Source organism: Marmota marmota, unplaced genomic scaffold, assembly GCF_001458135.2.
Source record: "Marmota marmota marmota unplaced genomic scaffold, marMar, whole genome shotgun sequence".
Classification (NCBI taxonomy): Eukaryota; Metazoa; Chordata; class Mammalia; order Rodentia; family Sciuridae; genus Marmota; species Marmota marmota.
This window is the reverse complement of record NW_026008784.1, coordinates 24,549-50,595: the sequence shown is the minus strand read 5'-3', so window position 1 is coordinate 50,595 and position 26,047 is coordinate 24,549. Positions and strand designations below refer to the sequence as shown.

Below are 26,047 nucleotides of genomic sequence, written 5' to 3'. Positions count from 1 at the left end.
ATGATATGCCTTGGCTTGGAAGACTGGTGACTAATTTGTTCTCCCAAGTCAATCCCCCATTCAATCTTGAAACCACATGTCATATAAAGCATGGGATAGAGAAGGGAAATAGCTTCTGAACCCAAAGACTTTTTGCTTGGTCAGTTGCCACCAGGATTAGTTGACCCAGGTGCATATTGGGGAGCAGCTCAGCCACAGCAATCCTAACATATAATAGGGTTGTTCAGTAAAAATCTATATAATTTCTTGTGAATATCACTAAAGGCAATTCCATGTTTGTTTCCTTCCTTATTTAATTATGGTACTACCTTCTGTATTATGGAGGAAACTTCTAGTTTTTCCTTTTTAGCAATCATTTCTGCTGAGTAAAACACTATGGAATAAAAGATCTCAAGAAGGGGACATTGGAAAGTAAGAAAATCACAGAGGGAAAGACATTTTTTAAGCAAAGCTGGGGCCATGTGGGAGACCATGTTTTGAATGAGAAATAATGGTATAAAAATAGTTGAGATGTTTATTATATGGGGTCTCAATCAGGAATTTAATAGCAGAAGCTTTGTAAAATATTCAAGGATAATGAATTATTAAAAGGCATCTTTGTTTAGTAAAAAGTTACAGAATGTGAAATATCTCGAGACACTCCTGCTTTACAGTGTAAGGAACATCCTGGGGCCAGAAACCACATTGTACCAAAAGGTCTGAAAGTATTGATTTCATCAAGCCTGTTCACAGAACCATCCTTTGGCAAGAAATGTTTTCCCACACTTGGCTATTGCTATACCTTGGGATCAGTCAATAACCAAAGCTCACTTACTCCCCACATCTCCCTGCTTTTTTATATTATAACTGCAACTAATGCATATCTTCTTAGAGGTGTTGATATCTGACAAGCTTCCAGCTGACTGTAAGAAAACCACACAGAATCAAGAATAAGAAAACAAGCCCTTGAGGAACCATGTTAATATGTTTCCACATATTCCAAGGATTGAAACCATTTAGGTCCTCTGAAAGCTTTTCTGTAATACTGGAAATAACATAGGCTTGCAACTTTCCTGCATAGCTTGGATGTTTGATATACTTGCAAGAGATCTAGATTAACACTTTTATGATTCCAAAATCAAAATAGTTACACCTTCATCTTTTTCCAGTCACACTGAGAACTACTGTATGGAAGACTTTATACAAACTGATAAGCACATAACTGTTGTCTGACTTAAAACTTTTTATCTGATCACCCAAGCCCATTACATCAGCTTCAAAAGTATTTAACTTAGCTTCAAGTTTATTATTAACAGCCTTTTAAAAATATTTTTTAATTGTAGTTAGATTCAATACCTTTTGTCCATTTTTAAAATGCACCGAGGATCGAAACCAGGGCTCCACACGCACTAGCAAGTGATGTACCACTGAACCACAATCCCAGCTCACTCAACAGCCTCTTGTCAGAGGGCTCTTGAAGCATTTTGTGTCAAAGTGTTTATTATGAGTACTATTTACCCAGTTTCTCCAAAATTAATTTTTCTTGATAATCAGCTACTAGATTCCCTGCTTTGATTAAGGGAATTCATACTGGTTCAAGGAGAAATGGTCCCATAAACTAAGAGAGATTTGGATCCATTTTTATTTACATTTTAAGTGCTCATTTATCTAATGTCAATTTTGATCCCATGTATATAATATATAGACCAAGCACAAATATAGATAATATACACAAGTGTGTACCCATACATAAAATGGGGAACAGAGATCTTATAGCTTTCTATAGGTAGATCTCCAAGGTAGTAGGCAATGCTAACAGGTTAAATCTGAGGTTTTAATAAACAAAACCTGATAAAAATTAAAATACAGCCTGTACTTTTAGGACTTAAATATAGGGCAGGCTCATACAATTGGAAATGCCAGGTATAGTCACTAACAGCAATTTGGGGTACTTAAAAGGTTCAAGAGGCCACTAGTCCTTGATGGCTAACATTTTCCCCAACACCACTGTATCTATGTTCTCTTCTTTGGATTTTGAAATGTAGATTTTCCAATATATTTGAGAGCCAACCCTTGATACACTGGCCTCTATAGTTAGGTAAATGACCCAACAAATATATAAATTTAGGCATGCAGGATTAAATGTGAATTTATCATAAAAGTATGAATTTAAAAATACAGAATGAAGCTGGCCATGGTGGTTATATACCTTTAATCTCAGTAGCTCAGGAGGCAAAGGCAGGAAGATCATGAGTTCAAAGCCAGCTTCACCAAATGTGAGGTGCTAAGCAACTCAGTGAGACTCTGTTGCTAAATAAAATAACAAAACAGGGCAAGAGATGTGGCTCAGTGTTGAGTGTGCCCAAGTTCAATTCCTGGTTACCACCCTCCCTACAAAAAAAATTAAAAGTCTTAAAAATTACATGACTGTAATTTCTCTCTAGCAACAGAGCATGCAGAACATCTTTATCAGAATATAGTGCACTTTTGATACCTTCCTCAGCCCTCAGTGTAAGGATTCTTTTTAACAATTTTTTATACTGTCCTACTACATGCAGAGAAATCAATGGGGTTGCAGGTAGAATGCTTGCACTGCTGTTTGTCATACATAGGAATGCTACCTGTGCACTTTTATTTGTACACATATACAAGTGCATTATTTCAGTCTTGATTTAAGTCCTAACAATGTCTAATTTTCATTTTTACTTTTGAAATCACTCTGAATCCTCCCTGAATATATCTCAAATCTTTTATGTAAAAGATAAAACTTGACTTTGTTAACCTGATAAAATGGATAACAAGTAAACATTGATATGGGGAAGTTAAAATACTTATTTTGTAAAGATTTAATTCAAGTACACACGGGATAACTGAAATAAACACTATCCTCCCAAACTTCCTCTTAACCTTTTATCACATTGTAATCAAACAACAAATTAGATTTCATGCAAATTTTTATTTTGAACAATTTAACAAATTTTTTAAAAAAATCTAAACTGGTAATGTTTATTTTTCAGTTAACAACATTTATGGGATTATTCTGAACAGTTTTTCTCTTAAACATTTCATGGAGAGATAGTTAATACATTCTCTCCCCTACAAAAGTGAACATACTCGCTTAGTGTAGTATTCAATTAACACAGCAAAAGTAGTATTTTTTATGGAAAATTTGGTAAGCAACTGAGTGTTATTTTTAATATCTGCTTCGGGCACCTCTTTCAGATCGGCTTCTCTCACCTCTAGAACCCCCACATCTGGAGCTACTATATGATTCTCTGGGAGTATTGTATACCCTTTCCAGAGAAGATGTAAACCCTCGTTCTTGTCTACCACCACGATCACGACCACTTGAATAGACATCACTTCGGCTACTTGAATAAGTTTCCCGACTACATCCATCTCGTGAGCTGTTGTAATCCTTATAGCGACTGTTTCCACCATAAGCCAGTGGAGGTCCTCGTGTAGGTGGTGCACTACGGGAGCTCCCTGTAGGGTCAGTGATCAAATGACAATATTAAAATAAATATTTTTTGGTTATCAAAACTATGACTTTAATTGTGTACTATAAATGGGAAATGAACATAGCTGGAGTATCAACTATTTACATCATTCCTATACGTAACAGAATTAAGCATTCTCATCATTTTAAAATGCTCTAATTTTCCTTTAGTGGGAAAGATGAGAATGCCAAATTTCTTTAAAATCTTTCATTTAAACTAAAGCTATAAAAATAATACAGATCTTCAAACTAATCGAAATTGCCATGCTATATATTGTTTCACATCTTAACTAAAATTCCACTAAGACACTAATCTGACAAATTAACTGTGCAATTTACAAGTCAAAGACAAACTCTTACCATAACTTTCATATGCCTCTCTGTAAGAGCTTCCAGTTGTATGATCAGAATAATCTCTATCATGACCCCCACCATAGCTTTCACGATCACTAAATTTAAAAAAAAAACTTATTTGATATTAGAATTAAAAACTTCAAATAATATAGCCAGTTAAAAAATTACAATACCTATAGCTTTTAGAAGAATGATCATCTCGAGAACTATAATGGCCATAATCACGGTATGCATATTCTTTATGTGGCTGAACATAATCCTTGGTGTCTCGGGAACTTGGATAAACTCTGATTGAATAACTTAAGGCAATAAATTTAAACAGTAACTGAGTATTCACAAAACTCTTAACTCAAACATAACAAAAAATTTTCAATTGAAAAAGTAAACTATTTGAATACACATGCCAAAATAATATAATTAGATATCAGAAAAATGCAAACAAAATCTTAATACTGTGACACATTTCTAATACCCGTTAATAGTATATAAATATTCCTACGAATTCTGTGGTGGAAATATCCCAAGCAAAGTTCGGGTGATATACATATAACTGACTAGGAAAAGAAAATGCAAATACATACACACACACACACACACACACACACACTTTTTAATTCCATGAATATGAAGTCCTCATAAATGTTCAGAATTAGAAATATTTATTGCATAAAGCATATTATACCACATTTCACTGAATATTTCACTTTAAAACATTTAATTTTAAATACTTCTATCAACAAGAAACTATTTTTATTAATCTCCTTTACCTATCCTGAGAAGAATAACCATCATCTCTTGGTGACACATAATCATCTCTCCAGGAAGAGACTTGCTCTCTGCGTGGCCCATCTCCATAATTTTCTCTCACTCGAGACACAGGACCTTTAAGATAAATTATGTGACTATTCCAAGTTACCCATGGTTCGTACAGACAAAAATTTAAAAAAAGAACAGCCCTGCTCTTTAATATGTTAATACTTAAAATAACCAACCTTCAGACATATTTCTACAAACTGGCATATTGCATAGTCTTTAAATTACCATAAGTAGTAGCTTAAAATTCTGGGTTAAGTATATTTTAGCAGTATTGTTCAATCATCAAGTATACCTTTATATCAACTTTTCTCCTCTATCATTATGTCACTTGTCTCTGAATTACTTTTTCAAAAGCCTCATAAACTTCATTTCTAGCATATTGATTCCTCTGTGCTAAATATAAAAATGCATAAATATCTTTAAATATTTAAAAGTTTTAACTGAAAAGATTTAAATGTTTTCTAATATTTACATTGCTATTCTAGTTAAAAATCAGAGCATTTCTTCAAAACACAATATTAAACCAGATTATAAAAAATTAAATTGCTTTATCATAACCTGGTTCCCACTTATTCCATTTATCACGATTCTTTCCACCAATTATTTTTAAGACCTCAGTTTATTTTGATTTTATATATGGTAACTAACACTCTCTAAAATATCTTTTATTTGGTTCTTACTGATATACAAAAGCATTTGCAAATACTGATATTCACTGGCTTACAAGGAGGATATATTCCAAAGCAAACATTGTTAAATGCATATTAATATATGCTTAATAACTACATTAAGAATAAACTATATTATCCACTAAACCATTTTTATTTGTTCTTTTTAGATACACATAGCCGTACTATCCATTTTGATATGACTATACAAACAAGAGTAACATTAAGAACTGTTTTTTAATGGTCACCCTGGTATATGCCTTTAATTTCAGTGGCTCCTGAGTATCAGGAGGAATTGTGGGCTCAAGGTTAGCTTCATAACTTAATGAGGCCCTTAACAACTGAGACCCTGCCTCCAAATAAAATATTAAAAATGCTGGCAATGTTGTTCAATTGTTAAGCTCCCCTGTGTTCAATCCCTCATATCTAAACAAATAACCAACCAAAACAACCATAAACAGCAAACCAAAACAAATACAGTTTCTGGATCATCTTAATTGCCTTTTATTTTCAACCTAAGAGTTTATAGTTCCTCAAAATTACTTGCATTTACAATTGATTTAACTTTATCTCACATTATTTTCCAAAAAAATAAATCCACAAGGAATCAAGTATAAATCTGATTAATGTAATTCCTCCATGTATTTCACAACAAAGTGCACTTTATCATTTATAGTCAACTTAAAATGGCTGACATCTTTTTCAAGATTTTATTTTAAAAATATATCACCGAGTGATTTCTTCTCCGCTAAATGCAAAGTAATATGTTTCTTATTTATTAAACTTATATATTATTTAATCTTTATTTTACATTTCCCAATGAAAAACTTACTGAAAAAGTAGAAACATTTTTTCAATATTTTCACTTATGTTTTAATATTTTTATCAAATAAAACTTTTTCTCAAAAGCATTACTGTGGACTTTAAAATTAGTCACACAGGGTCTGGGGTTGTGGTTCAGTGGTAAAGTGCTTGCCTGGCATATGGGTTTGATCCTTAGTACCACATATAAATAAATAAAGAAATAAAGTAAAAAATCCTCTGGCAACTAAAAAAATTTTTAAAAAATAAAATAAAATTATTCACCCAATTTTTCTACTGTAAGACAGAACACATCATTATCAGGGATTCTATGGAATAATTCATGTACAAAATTTGTTGGATTTTATTAGTTACAAAAAAAATTACAATTCATTCTGGCATGATTATAAAAGCATGAGATGCAACTTCCTCTAATTCAGACCCTAGTATTTTCTATCACCTCTCCTGTCTCCTCATTTTCTCATTTACCTTTCCTCTACTATACTAATCTTTGTTATTTAAATTTTTTAAAAATAGTATCCTGTTTTACGAAATTCACTATGGTACCATATATAATTTTAAATATATCATCTATGTTTTTAAACTTAAGCACTGTCATCAATGAAAACAATTAACAACAAACTTCCAATTATAGCTTGCAATTATAGAATCACACCGCCCCCCGAGTGGAAACAAACGACTCATTAAAAATGCCTGAAAAATTCACCTAAGTATCATGACGATATTCTGACCTACAATTCCTACCAAAACTAAATCTAAAAAAAACCAAAGGCATTCAGGAGACCCTAATGAAATATTAAAGAGAAATTCTGTCACATAAGATTAAAGGAATGCTTTCCTCAATTTGATGTTAATTATATTTTCTCAATCTGTAATCAGATGCTGAAATATTTGCTCACAAAAATCTAAAAATTTTGAGTCAGGTGTGGTGGAATATTCCTTTACTCTCAGCAATTCCAGAGGCTGAGGCAGGAGGATCCTGAGTTTAAACCCAGAATCAACAAAAATAGGATGTTAAGCAACTCAGTGAGACCCCATCTATTTGAATACAAAATAGGGTGGTGAATGTGCCCGAGTTCAATCTGGTACCCCCATGCAAAAAATGAAAACAAATCTACAAATTTTGAGATGTAGAGTAAATGAGCTGTCAATTAGAAAATATCATATTCTTTCTCTGGTTTCATGAGTTTAATTTTTAAGTACCCAGTTTAAAATACCTTTTTCTCATTCATAATTTCATAATTAATGTAAATCAATTCCATTAATAAGAAACTAATTTTACTGTCATCATTTACCTTGTCCTCCCACACTACTACTGCTTCTTTTTGGAGCAGATGGAGCAGATCTTTTAGGAGGAGGACCTCCACTTCTTGAAGTGGGACCTCTTTTAACAGGAAATGGCCCTCTAGAAGAACTCATATTGAGATTCACAGTATATCCATCATTATCTGTGTTTAAAAAAATTGTAGTTAGGTAAACATTGATAATTTTTACATGATACAGTTTCAATTTATGTTTATGTTTGTTGTACACTATCATGGTCTTTAAAAAAATCACATATCTACACAAACAAAACATCTTATTTCCTTTTACCATGTAAGCACATTTCAAAATTCAGGGTGAGGTCAATTTAGAGAAAACTAGAAAAAAATCTCAAGAGACATTTTGTACTGCTATAAAGAATGTGGAGGAGAAACAGAATTCCATCACTTTCTTATATTTTAAAATCCAGAAACAATTTTAAAATGTTATTAGGAGAAAGAGGATTAACAATTTTTCACCTAAGTTTATTATCAAGAAATCTTTCAAAACATTACAGGCCTAACCAAAATATCATCCTAACATAAGCAGATGTATCCTCCTAAGAATTAAATGTGATTCATTAGAAAAATGTACTGCCTGAAAGATAACTTAATATACAATATTTAGAATTTATTTATAATAAAACTATAACTAAATTCAGGCAAGTTTCAGCTTTAACTAAAAGCTAATAATTTCATGAAATGTGCATTAAATAGTGAAATAATTTTATTCAAGTGGAAAAATGAATGAAAACATGTATTTCAAATGCCCAGTAATTAAAACAGTGTGATAGTCTCATACATACGACAAGAAAAAAAAGTTGGTAAACTTTTGATTTTCAAGGTAAATTTAGTTGACGAAAAAAATAATGTAATATAAAACAAACTTTGCAATACCACTTCAGAAAATATTTCCAGTAAGTTACTTCATTATCAAAATTGGCAGCTAAACATTTGACATTTTTTAACATTGGCTAATAAATTTTAAAAAGTTTCTCTATTTTGTGACAATTGGATTTTTAAAATGAAAAGTTCTACCCTTTTCTCTCCTACAAAGTTAAAAAAAATACCACTATGTATGGTGTCACACAAATGTAATCCTTGCCCACATGAGGCTAGGGCACCAGGATTACAAATTCCACCCCAGCCTGGGTATTGTATGAACCCAGAAAATAAAAAAGGCTGGGGATGTAGCTCAATTGTGGAGCACTTGCCACGAATGTGAACTAGGTTCCGTCTCCAGAACTGCAAAAGAAAACAAAACGGCATTTATGAAAATAGAACATCCATACTACTTTTTTTTTTAACTTGCAATATTAGGGATTCAACACAGAGCCTGGTACTTGCTAGGCAAGTGTTCTATCATTGTATTATACATTCATCATTTATTTTACTTTGAGAAAAGGTGTCCATAACTTTCCAAGGTTAGCCTCAAATTTGAATTTTATCAAAGTTCCCCAAGATGCTAAGGTAATAAGTTTACATCACCTTTCCTGGCTCATTAATTTAATTTTTAATGATTCATTCTGTTCTCAAAAAAGAAAGACACAACTGTGTTCAAGAAATATGATTAAAAAAATAAAATTATAGAGACAAATTGTGGGATACAGAAAATGAGTATCAATAATATACATTGAATTTAGCTTGTAATTTAATCTATTTCATTTTTAAAATGTTTAGATATAGCAACCATTCTCAAAATACTATAACACTTAGAAACTGTTTTCTTTAATATATGAAGTTCATTTTTGCTCATGACTAAAGTACAAAATTCTATAATACTTAGAAACTGTTTTCTTTAGTGAATGAAGTTCTTTTTTGCTCATGACTGAAGTAAAATTTGAGATTATTGTATCTACTCAAACTTACTTTTCAATCTTATGAATGCACTCATTCTTATATTTTATTTATTTGGTATTAGGTATTGAACCCAGAGGCATTTAAACTCTCAGCCACATCCCTAGCCCTTCTTTATTAATTTTATTTTGATAAGAGGTCTATATAAGTTGCTTAGAGTCTCAATAAATTGCTGAGACTGACTTTGAACTTGTGATCTTCTTGCATCAGCCTCCCATGCTGTTGGGATTAAAGGCAAGTGCCACTGGGCCTGGCTCATGCCTAAAGTTTAAATATTACCCAGGTGTCCTGCACGTGAAGGACGCCCTCTTGTTCCTCCACTTCCTCCTCTGCCACATCTCAGACTTCTTGGAGGCCCTCTGTTTCTTGAAAGAGATGGTAGTCTTCGCCTATTACGACCCTCAAAAGATGGTTTGTTGGCTCGCTCTACTTTAATTGTTTTTCCATCCAAAGACTAAAATGATCAAGTATATTAAATGTCATGTCAATATTAGGGACTGAGAAAATTTAACTTAAATATATTTGATAAATTTACTTACTGAAACTACTCTTTAGTTCTAATGCAATGTTTTCCCCAAGCAAACATTTTCGTCTGAAATAGCCATGTGATTTACAATGCAAAATTATAAAACAACTAATCAGCAAATAAATCACTTAAATCACAGGAAGTACATATACTAATTGTTACAATACTTGGAAATACCTCTAATATTTTAAAACATTGACTAATATAAAACATTAACCTCAGACATTTTGAAGGGAAATATACAACATCTACTCTGTAATAATGCATAAAGCATTCCCTATATATCCACTGCTTGCATTTTTTTCAGTGAATAAAATAGCATTTGAAAGGCTATATATTTAATACTACACATTTAATTTAAGCTCAAATCAGTTATTTCATGCTTGGAAATTAGATGAAAAGAAGGCATTGCCATTAATTAATCTGCTTGTCAAATACTTCTATACCTAATAAAAACTCAAAAACAATTTTTTAAATAAAACTTCAAAAAGTGACAGTCGAATAAATGGTCTTCAATATTCCATGAATGTAGCTTTGCATTGCATAAATTAAGGGAACTGCAATTTGATATCCCACAATTGAAGTATTTAAACATTACTAAAGGTAGTTTAATAATGATCAAATTAATATGCTACAAATAAATTATCTAAAAACATAAGACAATGAGGATAAAATATATGTAGGAAACATGCAAATCTAAATAAATTATGTTTCTAGACTTTTTATATCTTGATGAAAAGTGATTTTTGACAACTGCAAAAAAAAAAAATAAAATACAGGATGGCATACTGGCAGACCCTTCATAGAGTAACAGAACAATGAAAGACTGTGATAATGGAAGGAAAAAGAAGTAAAAAAAATGGCCCAGAATGAAGCAACCTTGACTTCAATGTTAAGGGATTCAGTATTTCAAACAACCACTGAAAAGTTAAAGGTTATATGAGACAAACAACCTGGAGAGTTTAAGATCCAAAAAAACATGACTGTTGTATGAAAATAAACACTTGTCCACTACTATAAAACAAAGTATAGTCACTGAAAAAAACTCATTCTGGTTACTAAACAAAACATTTTTAAAAAGGGAATGGAAAATTAGGGGCAGAAATACCTATTACCTATTCTTACATATCCTCATCAGTTTATCCACCTTCTCCATCTGCAGTTAATTAAACATCTACTTAAATCTGAAACCTGTTTAAACGTAACTCCCTCAATGTTTGCCCCAGATTAATGGGAAGCAATTTTCCCTACATGTAAGACTCTGTAGGCTTTTACCCCAAATGTTTTTCTTGAGTTTCATCATACAAGAACATATTCATGAATTGCCTAGTTTTTTATTGTTTTAAATAAATACTGGCCTATTTTTATTATATTTGTAGGCATTCACTTACTTATTACAATACTAACGTAACATAACAGGATCAATGCTTGATATTTAATGCTCTGTTTATTTCAGTTTCTTTCCAACTACAATTTTGAGGATTTATGTGATAAAAGGAAGAAGTGGATAAAGATTATGGCACTCATGCCATCATGGAATATTAAAAGTTTCAGAAATATGAAAACAATCCAGAAAGATTCATACCTTTCCATTCATATCTTTGGCAGCATCCTTAGCATCAGCTGGGCTTTGAAAAGTAATAAAAGCAAAGCCTCTGGACTTGTTGGTTTCCCTGTCCTTCATCAAAAGAACTGTAATATATTTTAACTTTTATTAATTCGCATAATATTTAACTTTTAATATTTCCAACATTATCATAATAATTCACATAACAATTTCACACAAAGCTTCATTTTTAATTAAGATACACACATATTTTCAGCCACTTGAAATATACCTTAAATAAACTCCCAGAAACTTACACTTCATTATTACAAGTTCCTTAAGTAACAAAAGGAAATAACTTTATATCATGGAATATTAAGTTTTAGAAATATAATATCCCAAAGCTGCAGTATTTAAACATTACTAAAAGTAGTTTAATAATGATCAAATTAATGTGCTACAAATAAATTACCTACAATATAAGACAATGAGAGGATAAAATATATGTAGCAAAAGGAAATGCCATCACATTTCACATTCCACCCACATCATTGCTATTGTTCTGTTCTCATTTTCAGTAGTAGGACTTGCCTGCAAGAAACATTTTATGGAAAACTATGTGTAAATGACTACTTAATAAAAAAAAAAAAAAACTAAACTATAGTACTCATGTAAGTTTCAAGAACAATACGTGTATTCTTTTTCATATGCTATTCAATATAAACAATACAGATTTATTTTTAAAAGTGTACAAGCTTCCAAGAATTACCTTCCAGTATATGTCCAAATTTCCCAAATACTACTTCAAGAGTCTTTTCATTGGTCTCTGTATTGAGGCCTCCTATGAAAAGTTTCCCAGGCCGATCAGCTTCCATCATTTTGCTATAAGCAGACAAAAGAATCAAAATTTATCACAGTTTTTGGTACATGTAAAGTACACTATACTTGAAAGGAAAGTGACCACAACACTCGGAGCAACCAAAAGATCTTTATTGCAGCAGTGCAACAAAGAGAAAGGAAAGAAGGAAAGAGAGAGAGAAAAGAGAAGAGATGAACAGGGAGAGAGCAAGAGCAAGAGAGAGACAGAGAGCGCGCGTAAGAAAGATAAAGAGCAAGAGAGAGAGAGGGAGAGAGAGGGGGGCCTGGCAGGAGGGAGTTTTTATAGCCCAAATCTAATGGGGCCTCTGGGTCTGCAAGGTGCCTTGTTGGCCCAAGGGGGGTTGGGTGCTCAGCCTTAAGCGGGACTTGACACAAACAGGTGATAAAGGACCAGATAGAGGGGGGTTTGAGTGCGTGGGCTATCTTGCAGCCAACATCTGTTCAGCCTGCTCTGCACCCAACAATACTGGCTTAAACTTGGTCCTTGTTTTTTTTAACTTTAAAAAATCCTAACAGTATCAGAAGCCACTTGAAAAATACCTTAAATATCGATGTTAATAAATTAAAAAAAAAAACTACCAATGTAAAAATGTGCTGAGGAAGGCTAAATTTCATTCTTCTGAGCTACATACACAATTTCACTTTTATATAACATAATATATGCATAAAATATATACAGTACATTCACAAAATAGACTAATTAAATCAGTATAATTAACTTAACCATCACTTATTTTCTTATATACTTTACAAATCTTTTAGGAAGACTATTTCAGATACTCAGTGATCCTAAATGCACAATAAATTATCAATTACACTTATTTCTCTTTTAAAGGTTCTTAAACTAAAAATAAGTTAACAAAATTTTATTTGGAAATCATCTAATTCTTATCTTCAAAAATGTACCCCAAATTCCTTAAGAACATTTTAGTTTTCCTGCTTTTTCTCGTTTTATGATTACTCCCACAAACCATAAATTTACCAAATATTCCCCTTGTGAAAATCTTATAAAACATACAAAATTATAATTTATAAGAAATAAATCTTTTCTGAGTCATATTTAAACAAAAACCGCCTGTCAGATTTTTTTTTAATTTTATGTATTTAAAATACATATTTTAAAGTATGTAATCCTAATTTAGAGGGAATGCCAAAATATTAATTTAGTTCAAACAATTTGGACATTTTGAAATCACCCCATTCTACTTTTCAATACCTGTGGTTAAATATCTTGCTATATATTTTTAGATATTATCTATTCCTACACAACCGAGCAGCAGTCAGGGCAGTAGTGGATCAGTAGCAAGCAGCAGGCAGCAAGTGGCAAGAGTTGCTGGCGGTGTGGCAGTGACAAGCGACAGGCGGCAAGCGTCCCTTTCAGCAAGCGTCGCTGGTGGCAGCAAGCGGCAAGCGGGCCGCCACAAGAGGCAAATGGCAAGCGGCAAGCGACGAGCAACAAGCCGCACCAACAGCAGCAGCTACCACAGCAGCGGCAAGGGCACTTTTGGTGGGGGAGGGGCCAGTGCACGAGAATCAAAATGGCGGCCTCCATTACGTCCAACAATGCGTGACTATATACGCCATACCATGACAGAGCAAAAACCAACAACTATAAACCACTAATTTTATAAGAGTGATATATTTTAAAGAAGACTAGTTTCCAACTTAAATGCATTCGTTTTCTAACCAGTTTTCCCACCTTCCAACTCAATGACTGTACACAATAAACCCATCCCCCATTCATGCATACAATCCGGGAACTTTACGGGATTTACTTTCTAATGAAACTCATCTTAAAGAGAATTTTTTACCACACAATTCAAAATTCATGTTTTCATACAGTTACATCAGTCAATCCACATCCGCTTAAACCGCGATAGTACAATTTACCTTGACAGCATTTTTTTTTAAGACTGATAAAATCCTGAGAGAAAAATAGAAGACCTGATTACATTTACCTTTGTTTAAGCACAAATTCACTACGGTTTCTCCCTTCTTAGACATTAAATGGTCTTTCTGGTTAAAACTTTACATTCCTTACCTTTTTTTTTTTTTTTTCCAGATTCCCTTAGAATCTGCGTTCCGACCTCTCGGAGATTACCAGCTAAACTAAAGGCTGAGGTCAACGGGGCAACCAATATAAGGAGCCAGAAGACACCCGGATGTATATCTGTGATGAGCCGCAAAGGAAGTAGGGAACTTGGAGGACGCAAAAGTGAAGGTGTGTCCTGAAAACATTAGCAAAGGGTTTGAAATGTGAAGAAAACTAAATCGCCAAATTGTGTTTTCTATTTACTTTTTAAAATTTATTTTTCCAACTGCTTTGACATAACTGAGGTTAAGGAAAATCAATTTTTATTATGAAGCCATCATCCATAATTTATCCCCCTTACCAATATTGGCAATATTCTCACCCATGTAGAAGTGTGATTTTTTGTTTGTTTGTTTTTTCTTAAGTGTGAAAAACATAACAAGCAGTAAACTTTTAAAATGAATATAAACTAAATAAAAAATGAGGATTTTAAAAAGCAAAATTAAGAAGTTTAGAAACTGAAATCAACTATATCTTCCTAAATAATTGCGAGGACTTGGCATTTAATTTTCCTACATAGTAAATGAATGTAGAAAATTGAGGCAAAAATCCAAAGTAATAAATATATATTACCATGACCAAATGTCTTTTTTCCTGTAATTTCTGAGTTAAAAATAATATCCTTAATAAACAGAACTCTTAAGTGAAATAAATATTTATGCCCCTAAAAATTTTTGGCCTGCATTTTTTATTTTTCCTTTTTTAAAATCATTATTTCCTCCAGATTAGTTTGCAGAATAAAATTCAATTTAAAAAATTCAATAAATAAAGAAATAACCAAAAATTATTTCAAGAATTGTCAGTACTTTGCTTAAAGATTTTATATATTCATGAATTGTCTGTATCTTTCAATTAAGAAGTATGATCCTAAATAAAATTATTTGTTATCATATAAACCAATAATCACAATGCTAACCATGATATTTAACAATTAAGTGTTCATTTTTTTATGCTGTATTAATAATTGTCTGTATAACCCCTTAAGGAAAAACTGGAGCTGAGAAATAGAAGCTTGGAAAGCCAAGCAGTCGCGCTCTGAAAAGAAGCTTGGCAGAGAGTCTGCACAGCTACGAAAGATTTAAGCATGATCGAGTAGGGGCATTCTGATTTTGAGAAATAATTTTCTAGGCAAAGAGGCATAGGCAGGCAGGAAGGTGGGCGTGGTAGGACCGTCCGCATCATCTCCATCCCCCAAAGCCAGAAAACAACTGCCTGTTGAGAGTTTTGCCTAATCCTTTAACTCTAAGAATATGAAGTGTGTGTGTGTGTGTATGTTTCGCAAATCAAAGGTATATGTACAGCAGGTTTCAGTGGTGCCATGCTTGTAATCCCAGCAATTTCAGAGGCTTGAGGCAGGAGAATCATGAGATCAAAGCCAGCCTCAGCCGCTTAGAGAAATCCTGTGCAACCTAGTGAAACTCTGTTTAAAAAACATACAAACATGTGGCTCAGTGTTTAAGCATCCCTGGGTTCAATGGGATGAATTTGCATAGTACCAAAAAATAAAATTAAATTAAAAAAATAAAGTGGATATTTTCTATGAGCTTGTTCTCTGTTGCTCTGAGTTGCATCTGGGAACAGTTCATTTGTTTCTGGTTCCCGAGTCTAGTTTGATTCTCTTTCACTGAGTATACCTTACTTGAAATCAAAGTTGAATCTGAGGTCTGCTATTCTCAATATGAGCCTTTTGAAGTATTTTTAATCCTCATCTCAACTGAATATTAATCCAGTGTTTTTATGAGTATACTCTGAGAAAACCTGTGACCCTTATTTACAGATGGTACACCCTGGGCTTGGATTTGGATCACTTAGTATATTAATTTCTGAGATAAGTCTGGGTCCTCTGGGGGGCATCTGCATTTCTTTGTAAGGCATGTCCAGTATCCAGTAAAATATCTGATTTGCAATTTTCATGAGCTGCAACTGGAGTGATTCCTGAACATCTTCTATTTTATTATCATAGGTCTGGTATTTAAGATCGGTAAAGTGTTCTAAGTAAATGACCTAACCTGGGACTTTGGTTATGAACTAAACCTGAAATGTTGAGAACTAAATCCCAGCCACTGAGTTAACCTGTTAATATCTGAGTTCAATCTGGTTCCATAGAAGCATATAAAGAAAAATATATGATTTGTGTGGTTCCTGCAAAGTAGATTTTAGGTTTCTTTTGATAGATCGGAAGTCCCATGAACTGAATTTTCATTCCTGAATTAACTCTAGAGTCCTGAGATGAGTATTTTTTCAAGTGGTGTAAATGGGGATACCTGGGTTAATTTTCAGTCCCTATAGGAGTATCTGTGGAGTCATGAGATGAGTATAATGTCTCCTGACCAGAGTGTGATCCCTAAGGAGGGTCTATTTTCCTGGAAATATTTAATAATACTAAATATAGGCAAGGTGATTAACTGGCTCAGGTGAACAAAAATGTACCATAAGAGGATCAGATTCACCTTACTTCAGGAAAACATAATTATTTCTGGGGAAAAAAGACAAAATTTAGTGGCTCTAGGATTAAGCTATCCATTATTTTATGAGGAAATTTTCTTGAATATTATTCAATGTATTTTGTAGTACATTTTTGAGATCATTGTATGGTTTTATGCTTTGAAGTTATTCTTGAATTGGTGATTTAAAACCAATTTAATATTGGTGTATTTACTTTTTATTGATTATTTTATTGGAGATATATATATATATATATATATATATACACACACACACACACACACACACATATATATACACACACAAGAATACATGTATATTATATGTATATTATAAAATACTGGATGTATATAATTGGATGGAGATTTATATTTATATTTCTCATATTTTACATTTACACACATTCTCTCTCCCTCTCTCTCTCTCTATATATACACACACACACACACACACACACATAAGGATTCATGTTTTAAAAAAATAAAGCATTGATATAATTTGTTTTAATTCATTCCTTTTCTCTATTCTACTGGTTTCTGATATTTACTTATTTTTTTCTTTGTTTTATTACCTTTAGAATATACCTAGTGGTGAAATTTTCTGTAGCACATTTTCTTTTTTAATGTGCTATTGAATTCAACTTCCTTATACTTTGTTGATTTTTTAGAGCTTTTCTAACTATTTTTATCATGGATTTATTTTCTTTTTCCTTACCATATACTTTTTTTTTAATTTCTCTGTGTCTCCATTTTTTATATTAGGAAAATCATCTTCTAATTCAATGATTGTGCATATGTTTCCTCTACTTCAACTCTTTGGAATATTTACAAACAATTGACATTAATTAGTTTTCAATATTTGGAAAAACTTGCAGCCATTCATCCATTTCCTTTGTTGGAGTGTATCACACATTCTGTTGATTCCTTGTTATTAGTATTTAAGGTTTTGGCTTAATCGAATATTAATTTTAGGAGAGTGCATATAACCAGAAATTCATTCATCTCTTTTAGATGTATGCAATTTGTTTGTCTATTGTTGTTGATAATAATACCTAATGGCCCTTTAATTTCAGTGTTATCAATTTTAATATGTTCTTTATTTATGAGTGATTTCCTTTCTTTTATGCTGTCTCTTGGTTCATTTAGAAATAGTTTTGTTGAAATTATATTTTAAAAACACACAATGGAGGACTGGAGCTGTGGCTCAGTGGTAGCACACTATCCTGGTATGTGTGAGGCACTGGGTTCGAATTTCAGCATCATGTATAAATAAATAAAAAGATAAAGATCTATCAACAAGTAAAAAATATTACAAAAACACACACAATGGCTTCATATCTTTGATTTCTCATATTTTACATTTATTCTTTTTGAATATATTTTTCTTACCCTTGTTGTTTTTCTTCTACATGTTCTGAATTTGGCTTGTTCTCGATTTTCAAGTTTCTTAGAATGCATTGTCAAATTGTTTATTTGAACTTTTTTCTATTTTTATTTTATATAAGGGCTTATTTCTATAAGTTTATCTAACTTTGCTTCAAGCCAGTCTCTCCCATTATTTGGAATTGTTTCTGTCTACAATAATTATGTTATTTGTGAATCTTCCCTTTATCCTTTCCCCTATGTTGTGGAATTCCCCTGTTTGGAAACTGCAGTCAAGTTTACCGATGTTATTTTCACCTTAGCTATGGTTTTTATTTCATGCAAGTTTCTTTAGCTACCTGGCTGGATTCCAATGAGATTCATTCTGAAGTTCATCTATTTAATTTCTATGCTGCTACTTCTTTTTGGAGAATGAGGCAATTACTGCACACCTCTTTTTAGCCATCTTACCTCTCCCCACATATTGAGAGTTTTGTGGCAAAATTTAAATGAATTAGGTTTACTCACTAGGAATTTTCCCTACATTTTTTGCTTTCTGATGCTTTATAAAAAAAGAGATGCAGAAAAGTAAAGAGAATTCAAAACTTGAAGTTGATTTCCAATTAGCAGAATGATGGAATGAATTTGGATCTCTGTTGAAATCATGAAGTTTTCATGACTCATAAGTATTAAATATAATTTATTGACATGTAAGTGATTTTACATTTCCTTCTCTGTCTTGAAATTCCATGAGGATAAATATATTTTCCACCTATTGTAAGTATACATCAACTTTATAAGATATATATTTATTCATATATACATATGTATTATTTGCCATTCTACTCAAAATATTTACCAAATAAATAATGTACTTAATTAGATCAAATGTGGTTCTACACTTTTTAGAATTATCCTTGGGTTGCTGATTTAAAACAAACTTGATCTTAGCATATTTCTTTTTATCGGTTATTTTATCAATAGTATTTGTTGATATAAATAGAACTCAAATTTTTCGATACTTTTCTTTTAAATTTCAATGTAAGTATTTTACGTACAGTGATAATAACAAATATGAGTGGTTAAATAACTATGTGAATAAAATATGTTGTAGTGTATATAATGGACTATAGGTAATTTAAAATTATTGTCAATATTGCATTAACTTATTTATTTGTCAGCTCATAACAGGATATAAATTATTTTTTAAATATTTTATATTATATGGCAGATAAATAATGACATGTCATGCCATGCCAAACAGATAATAATTTTATAGAAGGTAAGAGACTGGATTATGGTTTTCATCTCTATAAAAATAAAAATACTGAAATAAGGAATAAAAATTGTTTTTAATGAAAACAAATTACCTTCAACTTGGCTAAATTTCTCATATATAATACTCTAGTTGATTAATCATAATAAAAGGAAGGCACTTATCTCACAAATAGCTCTTATGATGTCAGACATTCTATAGCCTAAAATTTCAAGGTCAACCTTGGGAGCTAATCTCCTACAACATTATCTTTCATTTACACCCATTTGAGTCATGAGAGCTCCATTTTACTTCTATCAGTTTTTTTTTTTTTTTTTCCCTCTGCTGTGGTGGTAAGATACATACTTGACATCTTTTTTTTCTTATATCTCTGTAGCTTTTTTTTCCTGTCACCATTAATTTTTTTTTCTCCTTTGCCTTTTTATGTATCCCATTTTCTACTTTTTCTCTTTGAGTTTTTCTTTTATCTAATCCTACATTTTTTGCTCGATATTTATGGCACATTTTCCTCTATTGTTTCTTCTTTCCCTAGTCATCAAACAAAAAAATTAAGATGACAAATATCATTAGTTATTCAACAAGATATTGTAAATCACATTATGTTTACTTCTTTCTCCCATCTAACCTTTTATAGTACCGAATCCTCAAAAGCAGTGGTTAAGCTCATTGACCCCAGAAGTTGTCCCATTATCATCATCCAGCAACATCCCATGGTTAGTGTCCATGGCTGAAAACTGCCAGGGCATCATTCTGAGTCAATGGTGGATTCTCTCCACAGTAAGCTATCTAAACAAATTGTGAGTATAACTAGATAGAGTCATGAGAAAAGAATAGCATTAGGAATATTCTTTAGATATGCTTTATGGTCAAACTACATCTTTGTTTCATTAAAACAATATCTTTTTAGAAATGTTGTAGTAAGAATGATATTTCCCCCAGTAACATCACTTTTCTTAAATAACTTTAAAATTATGTTCAAATTGAGATGTCAAAATATTCAAAAATTATTTCATATTAATTTAATCTATACTAGTTACCTTTTAAAACAGTTAAGAAATCTTATAAAAGCAAAAGTGAAAAATGAAAAGATAGAAATAAAATATAAATTTTATGTTAAATAATATTTAAATATCAAAAGCTTCTAAGAATTTAAGCAATATTTTGAAGTCAAATAGACCAATGATCACACATGATTTACTTGAATAAATTTAAATATATATTAAAAATGATGCTTGAAAGTTTAAAAGTCAAACAATAGTCAATATATAAATTATAACTTCAATGTACAGTAATATAAAGTAGGAATCCATTATATTACAATAGTAAGTAGAGTTTTTAATGGGAAACCTTTATAATGGAAGTTTAATTTTTTTATTTAATATTATTGTATTCTTGCTTTTTTTATTTCAATAGGAAGCCTTTTCACATTGACATTTCAGGTGTAATTAATCGAGAAAGTATTTTACTTGGCCATAAAATCTGCATGCATCCCGGTTTTAATCAAAAAGATGGAACAGAATCAGTCAAAGGGGACATAGGAGTCGTTTTCTTGAAGTACCATATTATGAGGAAAGAAATTCCACTTTCTCACACTTATACCATCTTCTGGAGGAACTGCTATAACTGCCTGCACAGACACTGCAGAGTATACCAATATGAAAGTAAGCCACAATAATCATATTCTGCTGCATCATAGTGTTCATAGACTAATAATTAAAAACAAATAAAATAAAAATTTCACAAAATATTTGCAATCAGTTGAATTCATGTTATTCTACTTTTTAGGAGTAAACACAGACAATATATTCTATTATTCAGTTTAAGAGGGAATTGGGTAAATTCAAGAGCATATTAGAACTCTAGATGTATCAAGATGACTTGAGAAAAGATGGAAGGATAAGTCAACTTATATTGGTAATTCTATGTAATTATTTACATATATAATAAATATATACAGCATATATATTTACACTGTGTATATATATATATTTAACCCATATCTCACAATCTTCTCATCTCTACTTCTTCAGAGCATAATAATTTTGGGACCAGTATCAGGAAGTTTTCAGTCAAGCTCCTGGACCTCTCATTCTGTCACCATCAACATATCAACATGGCTAAAAGTAACAACTTATGTATCTGGAGTCAGCCACAAAGAGACTGCTTGGTACTTACAATAGAGCAAAGCTGTATTTTGGTGTCATAGAAATACATGTAAAATTGTATAAAGATGCATAGAGATATGTGTTCATGAGAACACAAATAGTTAAAGCACTAGTGTTTTCATTGAAAAATATTGAGGAATAGAGAACTTAAAATAAAAGTCATTAAGAACAAAAAGGGAAGGAAATAGTATTGAAAATGTGTCTTTATTATCTAATTATAATTCAGTTGCACAAATATGAACTAAATATTAATGGAAAAAAGTCTGCAGATATGAGGGACACTTATTGATTCTGATAATACAAAAATTGCACAACAGAGTATTAATGTGGAAAAACATGTTTATTAATAGGTAGCTTTCTTTTCCCATAGTCTTGTCGACACATTCTTGTTATATATAATGGTTTATTATTATATTTATACATTCATGCAAAATAATTATTTGATTTGGCTATTATCATTCTCCAGTATTTCTCTTTTCTTTGCCATATCCTTAACCTTTTTCCTTCCCTCTACTTCACTGGTCTCTCTTATTTTTTTGATAAAGCCTTCTCACATCTTTCTTTTTACTATTTTTTTCTAGCTTACACATTTTTACTATTTCTAGGATCCACATTTTAGAGAAAACACATAATCTTTGATTTTTGTGAGTTTCACATATTTTGCTCAAGATTCTCTAGTTAATTTCATTTATTTGCTTTCATCCTTCATTATGGCTGAAAAAACACTCTCTTGTATATATACCACATTTTCCTTGCTCATTCCTCCTTTGTTGGACACCCCAAACTGGTTCCATAGTTTGCTATTGTGAATTGTGCTGTTATAAATATGGGTATGCATGTATCACTATAATATGATGACTTTAATTTTTTAGGATAAATACTGAGAAGTAGTATAGGGAAAGACTATTTTAATAGTCTTTCTTTCATAACAAACATATTTTTTTGATTATTTAAGCAAAAAAATCAGCTAAATGGATTTTATATTCAGATAAAGATTTTTCCCCATAGTTTTTTGGTGCTTTATAGTTACATACATTGATGGGAATTGTTGTTACATGTTCATATATACAAACAATAATACCATATTATTTGGCCATATCATTCCCTAGTATTTCCCCTCCCTCTCCACTTTCCACACTTTGGTCTATTTTTCTGCTAATCTTCCTTTAGATATTAGGTGATACAACCTCACCTCTCTTTTCTTTTTTCCTCTCCAGCTTCCACATATGAGAGAAAGCATATGATCCATGACCACCTCAGTTTGACTTATTTGGCTTAACATGATGACTGATTTTAAATAATGGTTCCATCTATTTGCTGCAAAGGCCAATTTCTCTAATTTCATTTTTTATGACTGAATTACATTGAGTATGTAACTCATTTTTAAATGTTTAGAAACATTATTTAAATTCCCATTAGCATTTCTACTTTTGATCAGAGTACCAATGATTTGGGTTTAAGTCATTTTCTAGAGCTCTAAATGTATGTATTCTCTAATATTTACTATTCAGCATATCACATGCAATTTATATGTGTCAGTTAGGATGTATGAATTTTTATTTTCATAGGTTTATAAAACATAAAGTTTCTAAATTATGAACAAATGCTATTTATAACATGCAAAAATATGAATATATTATGTATTTTAATGTAAGTTAAATATCTTATAAATATATGTGTAATATATCTCATATATGTCTTTTATCTTTGCTTTTTAATTCAGTTACAACAAGGCAGTCCTGTTCTCTGTCTCTTTGGAATTCACTGGGAACTTGTAGGCCTAGTCAGGGAATCATCAATTACATGTTATGATCCTATACTTGTTATCAAAACAGCCCCATACCTAACCTGGATGAGATTATTTATTAAGGCATCTCAGAAGCCAATGGATCCTGTTTTATCCTTACTATGTAGTTTTTTTTCCAAAGCAGAACATGATCTACAAGACAAGTTTAGCATTAAAATAAGCTCTGCTCTTTTGCCCTTTCAAGGATTTTCCATACAGTCACAGAGGAGAAGATTAGAAACTTTCCCTCTGAACAGACAGCGACGTAATCCACCTTTACTATTTTTTGGCCCAAAAAAGAGAGACTCTTTTCTTCACAGTATACAGCTATATTTGCAAAGTAGACAACTCTCTTTGTCTAGCAAATTCCTAGTGGCACAAACTTGGATCTCTCCTGTTGTCAAAAGGTGGGAACCTTCTTACATAGCAGATTCAAGGAATACCCAATTAACTGATACTTTTGAATCTTTGGTTATATCTGGACCCCAGAGCACCAAAAGAGCTGATATTCTAATCCCTTGGAAACTAGATCATATAGATGCAATGAAATATCAACATGAAACTTTGACTGATTTAGCGATACTCTGGGATAAACTTTTAGATGATGTAACTGCAGTTCACACTCTACCATTAGTATATACTCTCAAATCCTCAATTCCTTATTTAAGTGACATTGATGGATACCTAGTATCTACTGAGATCAATTCTGTCTACTCTCATGTTAAATCTAGTATGTTTCCTAATTATAGTAAATTTGTAGCTAGACCCTGGCTAGAAATTACCCAGGATTTTGGGCCTTGGACATATTCTGTGCCTGTTAAAACAGAAAGAATATTGTGGAGTCAATATACTGAAGAGAATATTAGAACTCAAATATACCATGTACCTGAAACAGTAAACACTGATGCTAATCCAGAAAAATATAACAGGCATTTGTTAGTCTCTTCACTAGTTAATACAATTGAATTACAAACTCATCCCATACTTAATGAAGATGGATCCCGGTATCCTACAGTAACCCAGACCTTTGAACTACCATTTCAGTCAGTTTTGGATATATATGGATCCCAAGAATCTGTAGAAAAGGCAATTAGACACTGGATTAATCCTACATCTAAGTCAACTTCTTCTGGAGATGATGCTATTAGGGATTTGACCCTGTATAAATCTAGCCAGATCAGATCCTCCAGTAAAATGGATAGAATTAGTCTACTGAGTAAGCATGATACTATAATATTAGAACACCAGATGCATACTGATGGTAAAACATGGCTCTCCACCCGTCCTCTTACTAATGCAAATAAGCCTTTAATTCACTCTAAAGTTGATGTGAACAGACCCTGGAATCACCCCAAATCAGACATAATCAATTCAGAAACCCAAATAGGAAAATCCTTGACTCAGTTAAATGCTGATATAATCACACTGTGAATACAAACTAAAATTGAAAAAATAAGGCCTTGGATTCAGCCTTATTTTAAAATAAGCAGCTCTAAAACCCAGACTGAAGAAGGTGAAAACAAACATACAAAAGCAGGTACAATTAAATTATGGACCAAAACAAAAATTGAAAAAGTCAAAAACCCCAGGAACCAACATGAGTCTGAAACAGCTAGATCACAAAATGATCATGTGAAACTGAGGATCCAACCAGACTTTAAAACTCTCCAATCCTGGACACATCCTGACATTGATATTGTTAGACCATCGATTCAATTTGATATTGAAAGTACTCAACTTGAAACATTCATTTTCAAGCCTTGGATACAATCTAAGGTTAATGGAGTCATACCCAAGACAAAGCCTGGAGTTTTGTCAGAAGTTTTAGTCAGAGTTTGGCTCCAGTCACAAACAAATACAGTAAAGATATGGAGCCAATTCGAATCTCAAACTAATGATGTGAAATCTTGGGATCATATACAAATTAATACATTAAAAAACATGCTGGAGACAGTATTTCAAAGGGTTCACCATTTGACCCCAACTGAAGATGCTATATCTAGAACTTGGTCTCAAACTCAGAATGTTAATGTCAAACTTTGGTTCCAGACTCCAGTGGAGACAGTCTCACAGTGGACAGTAATTCAAACAGAACACAACTTGATACAGGCTGAAACTGAAGTAGTCAGTCCCTGGATCCAACCTGTGATGGATAAGTTAAGAAACTGGATACAACATAAAGGTTATTCAGTTTGGTCGTCAAATAAACTTGAAAGGGAAAATATTGGACTCTGGTCCCAGTCTGAAGTTGAAGTACTAAGACCTTGGTTTCATACAGACATTGACATAGTACATACATGGATGAAAAATAAATCCAGTATTTTAACAGGAGGGACCCAAACTGAATCTCCAGAGGAAAATTTCTGGAGACAGTTTGAAACTGATAAAACCATACAATGGACACAGTATGAAACGCTAATAGTAAATTATTGGAAAGATGTGTTATCTGGTATAGTCACACCCTGGATTAAGACAGAACTTGGGGAACTGAAGTCCCAGATACAGTCTAATTCTGAAAAAGTCCCAGTGTGGAAACAGGCTGAATCTCCAATTCTAAAAGTCCTAACACTGTCTAAAACTGGTACATTCAAAACATGGCCTCAGTATGAAACCTTCAGAGAATGGGTAGTCAATAATCTTGCAGCACTACATCAGTGGACAAAGACTGTAGATGC

General features: G+C 32.1%; 1 protein-coding gene across 1 annotated transcript; it reads right to left on the bottom strand.

The window, feature by feature from the left end:
- Positions 1–3,172: 3,172 nt before the first annotated feature.
- On the bottom strand, positions 3,173–12,246 carry LOC107133799 (RNA-binding motif protein, X chromosome-like). Its single transcript, XM_015475984.1, has 8 exons — positions 12,138–12,246; positions 11,408–11,514; positions 9,576–9,750; positions 7,434–7,586; positions 4,600–4,714; positions 4,006–4,131; positions 3,839–3,927; positions 3,173–3,465 (listed from the first exon to the last, which is right to left on the bottom strand). The coding sequence occupies exons 1-8, from the start codon at positions 12,244–12,246 to the stop codon at positions 3,173–3,175; spliced, it is 1,167 nt and encodes a 388-aa protein (XP_015331470.1).
- Between the last annotated feature and the right edge of the window lie 13,801 nt (positions 12,247–26,047).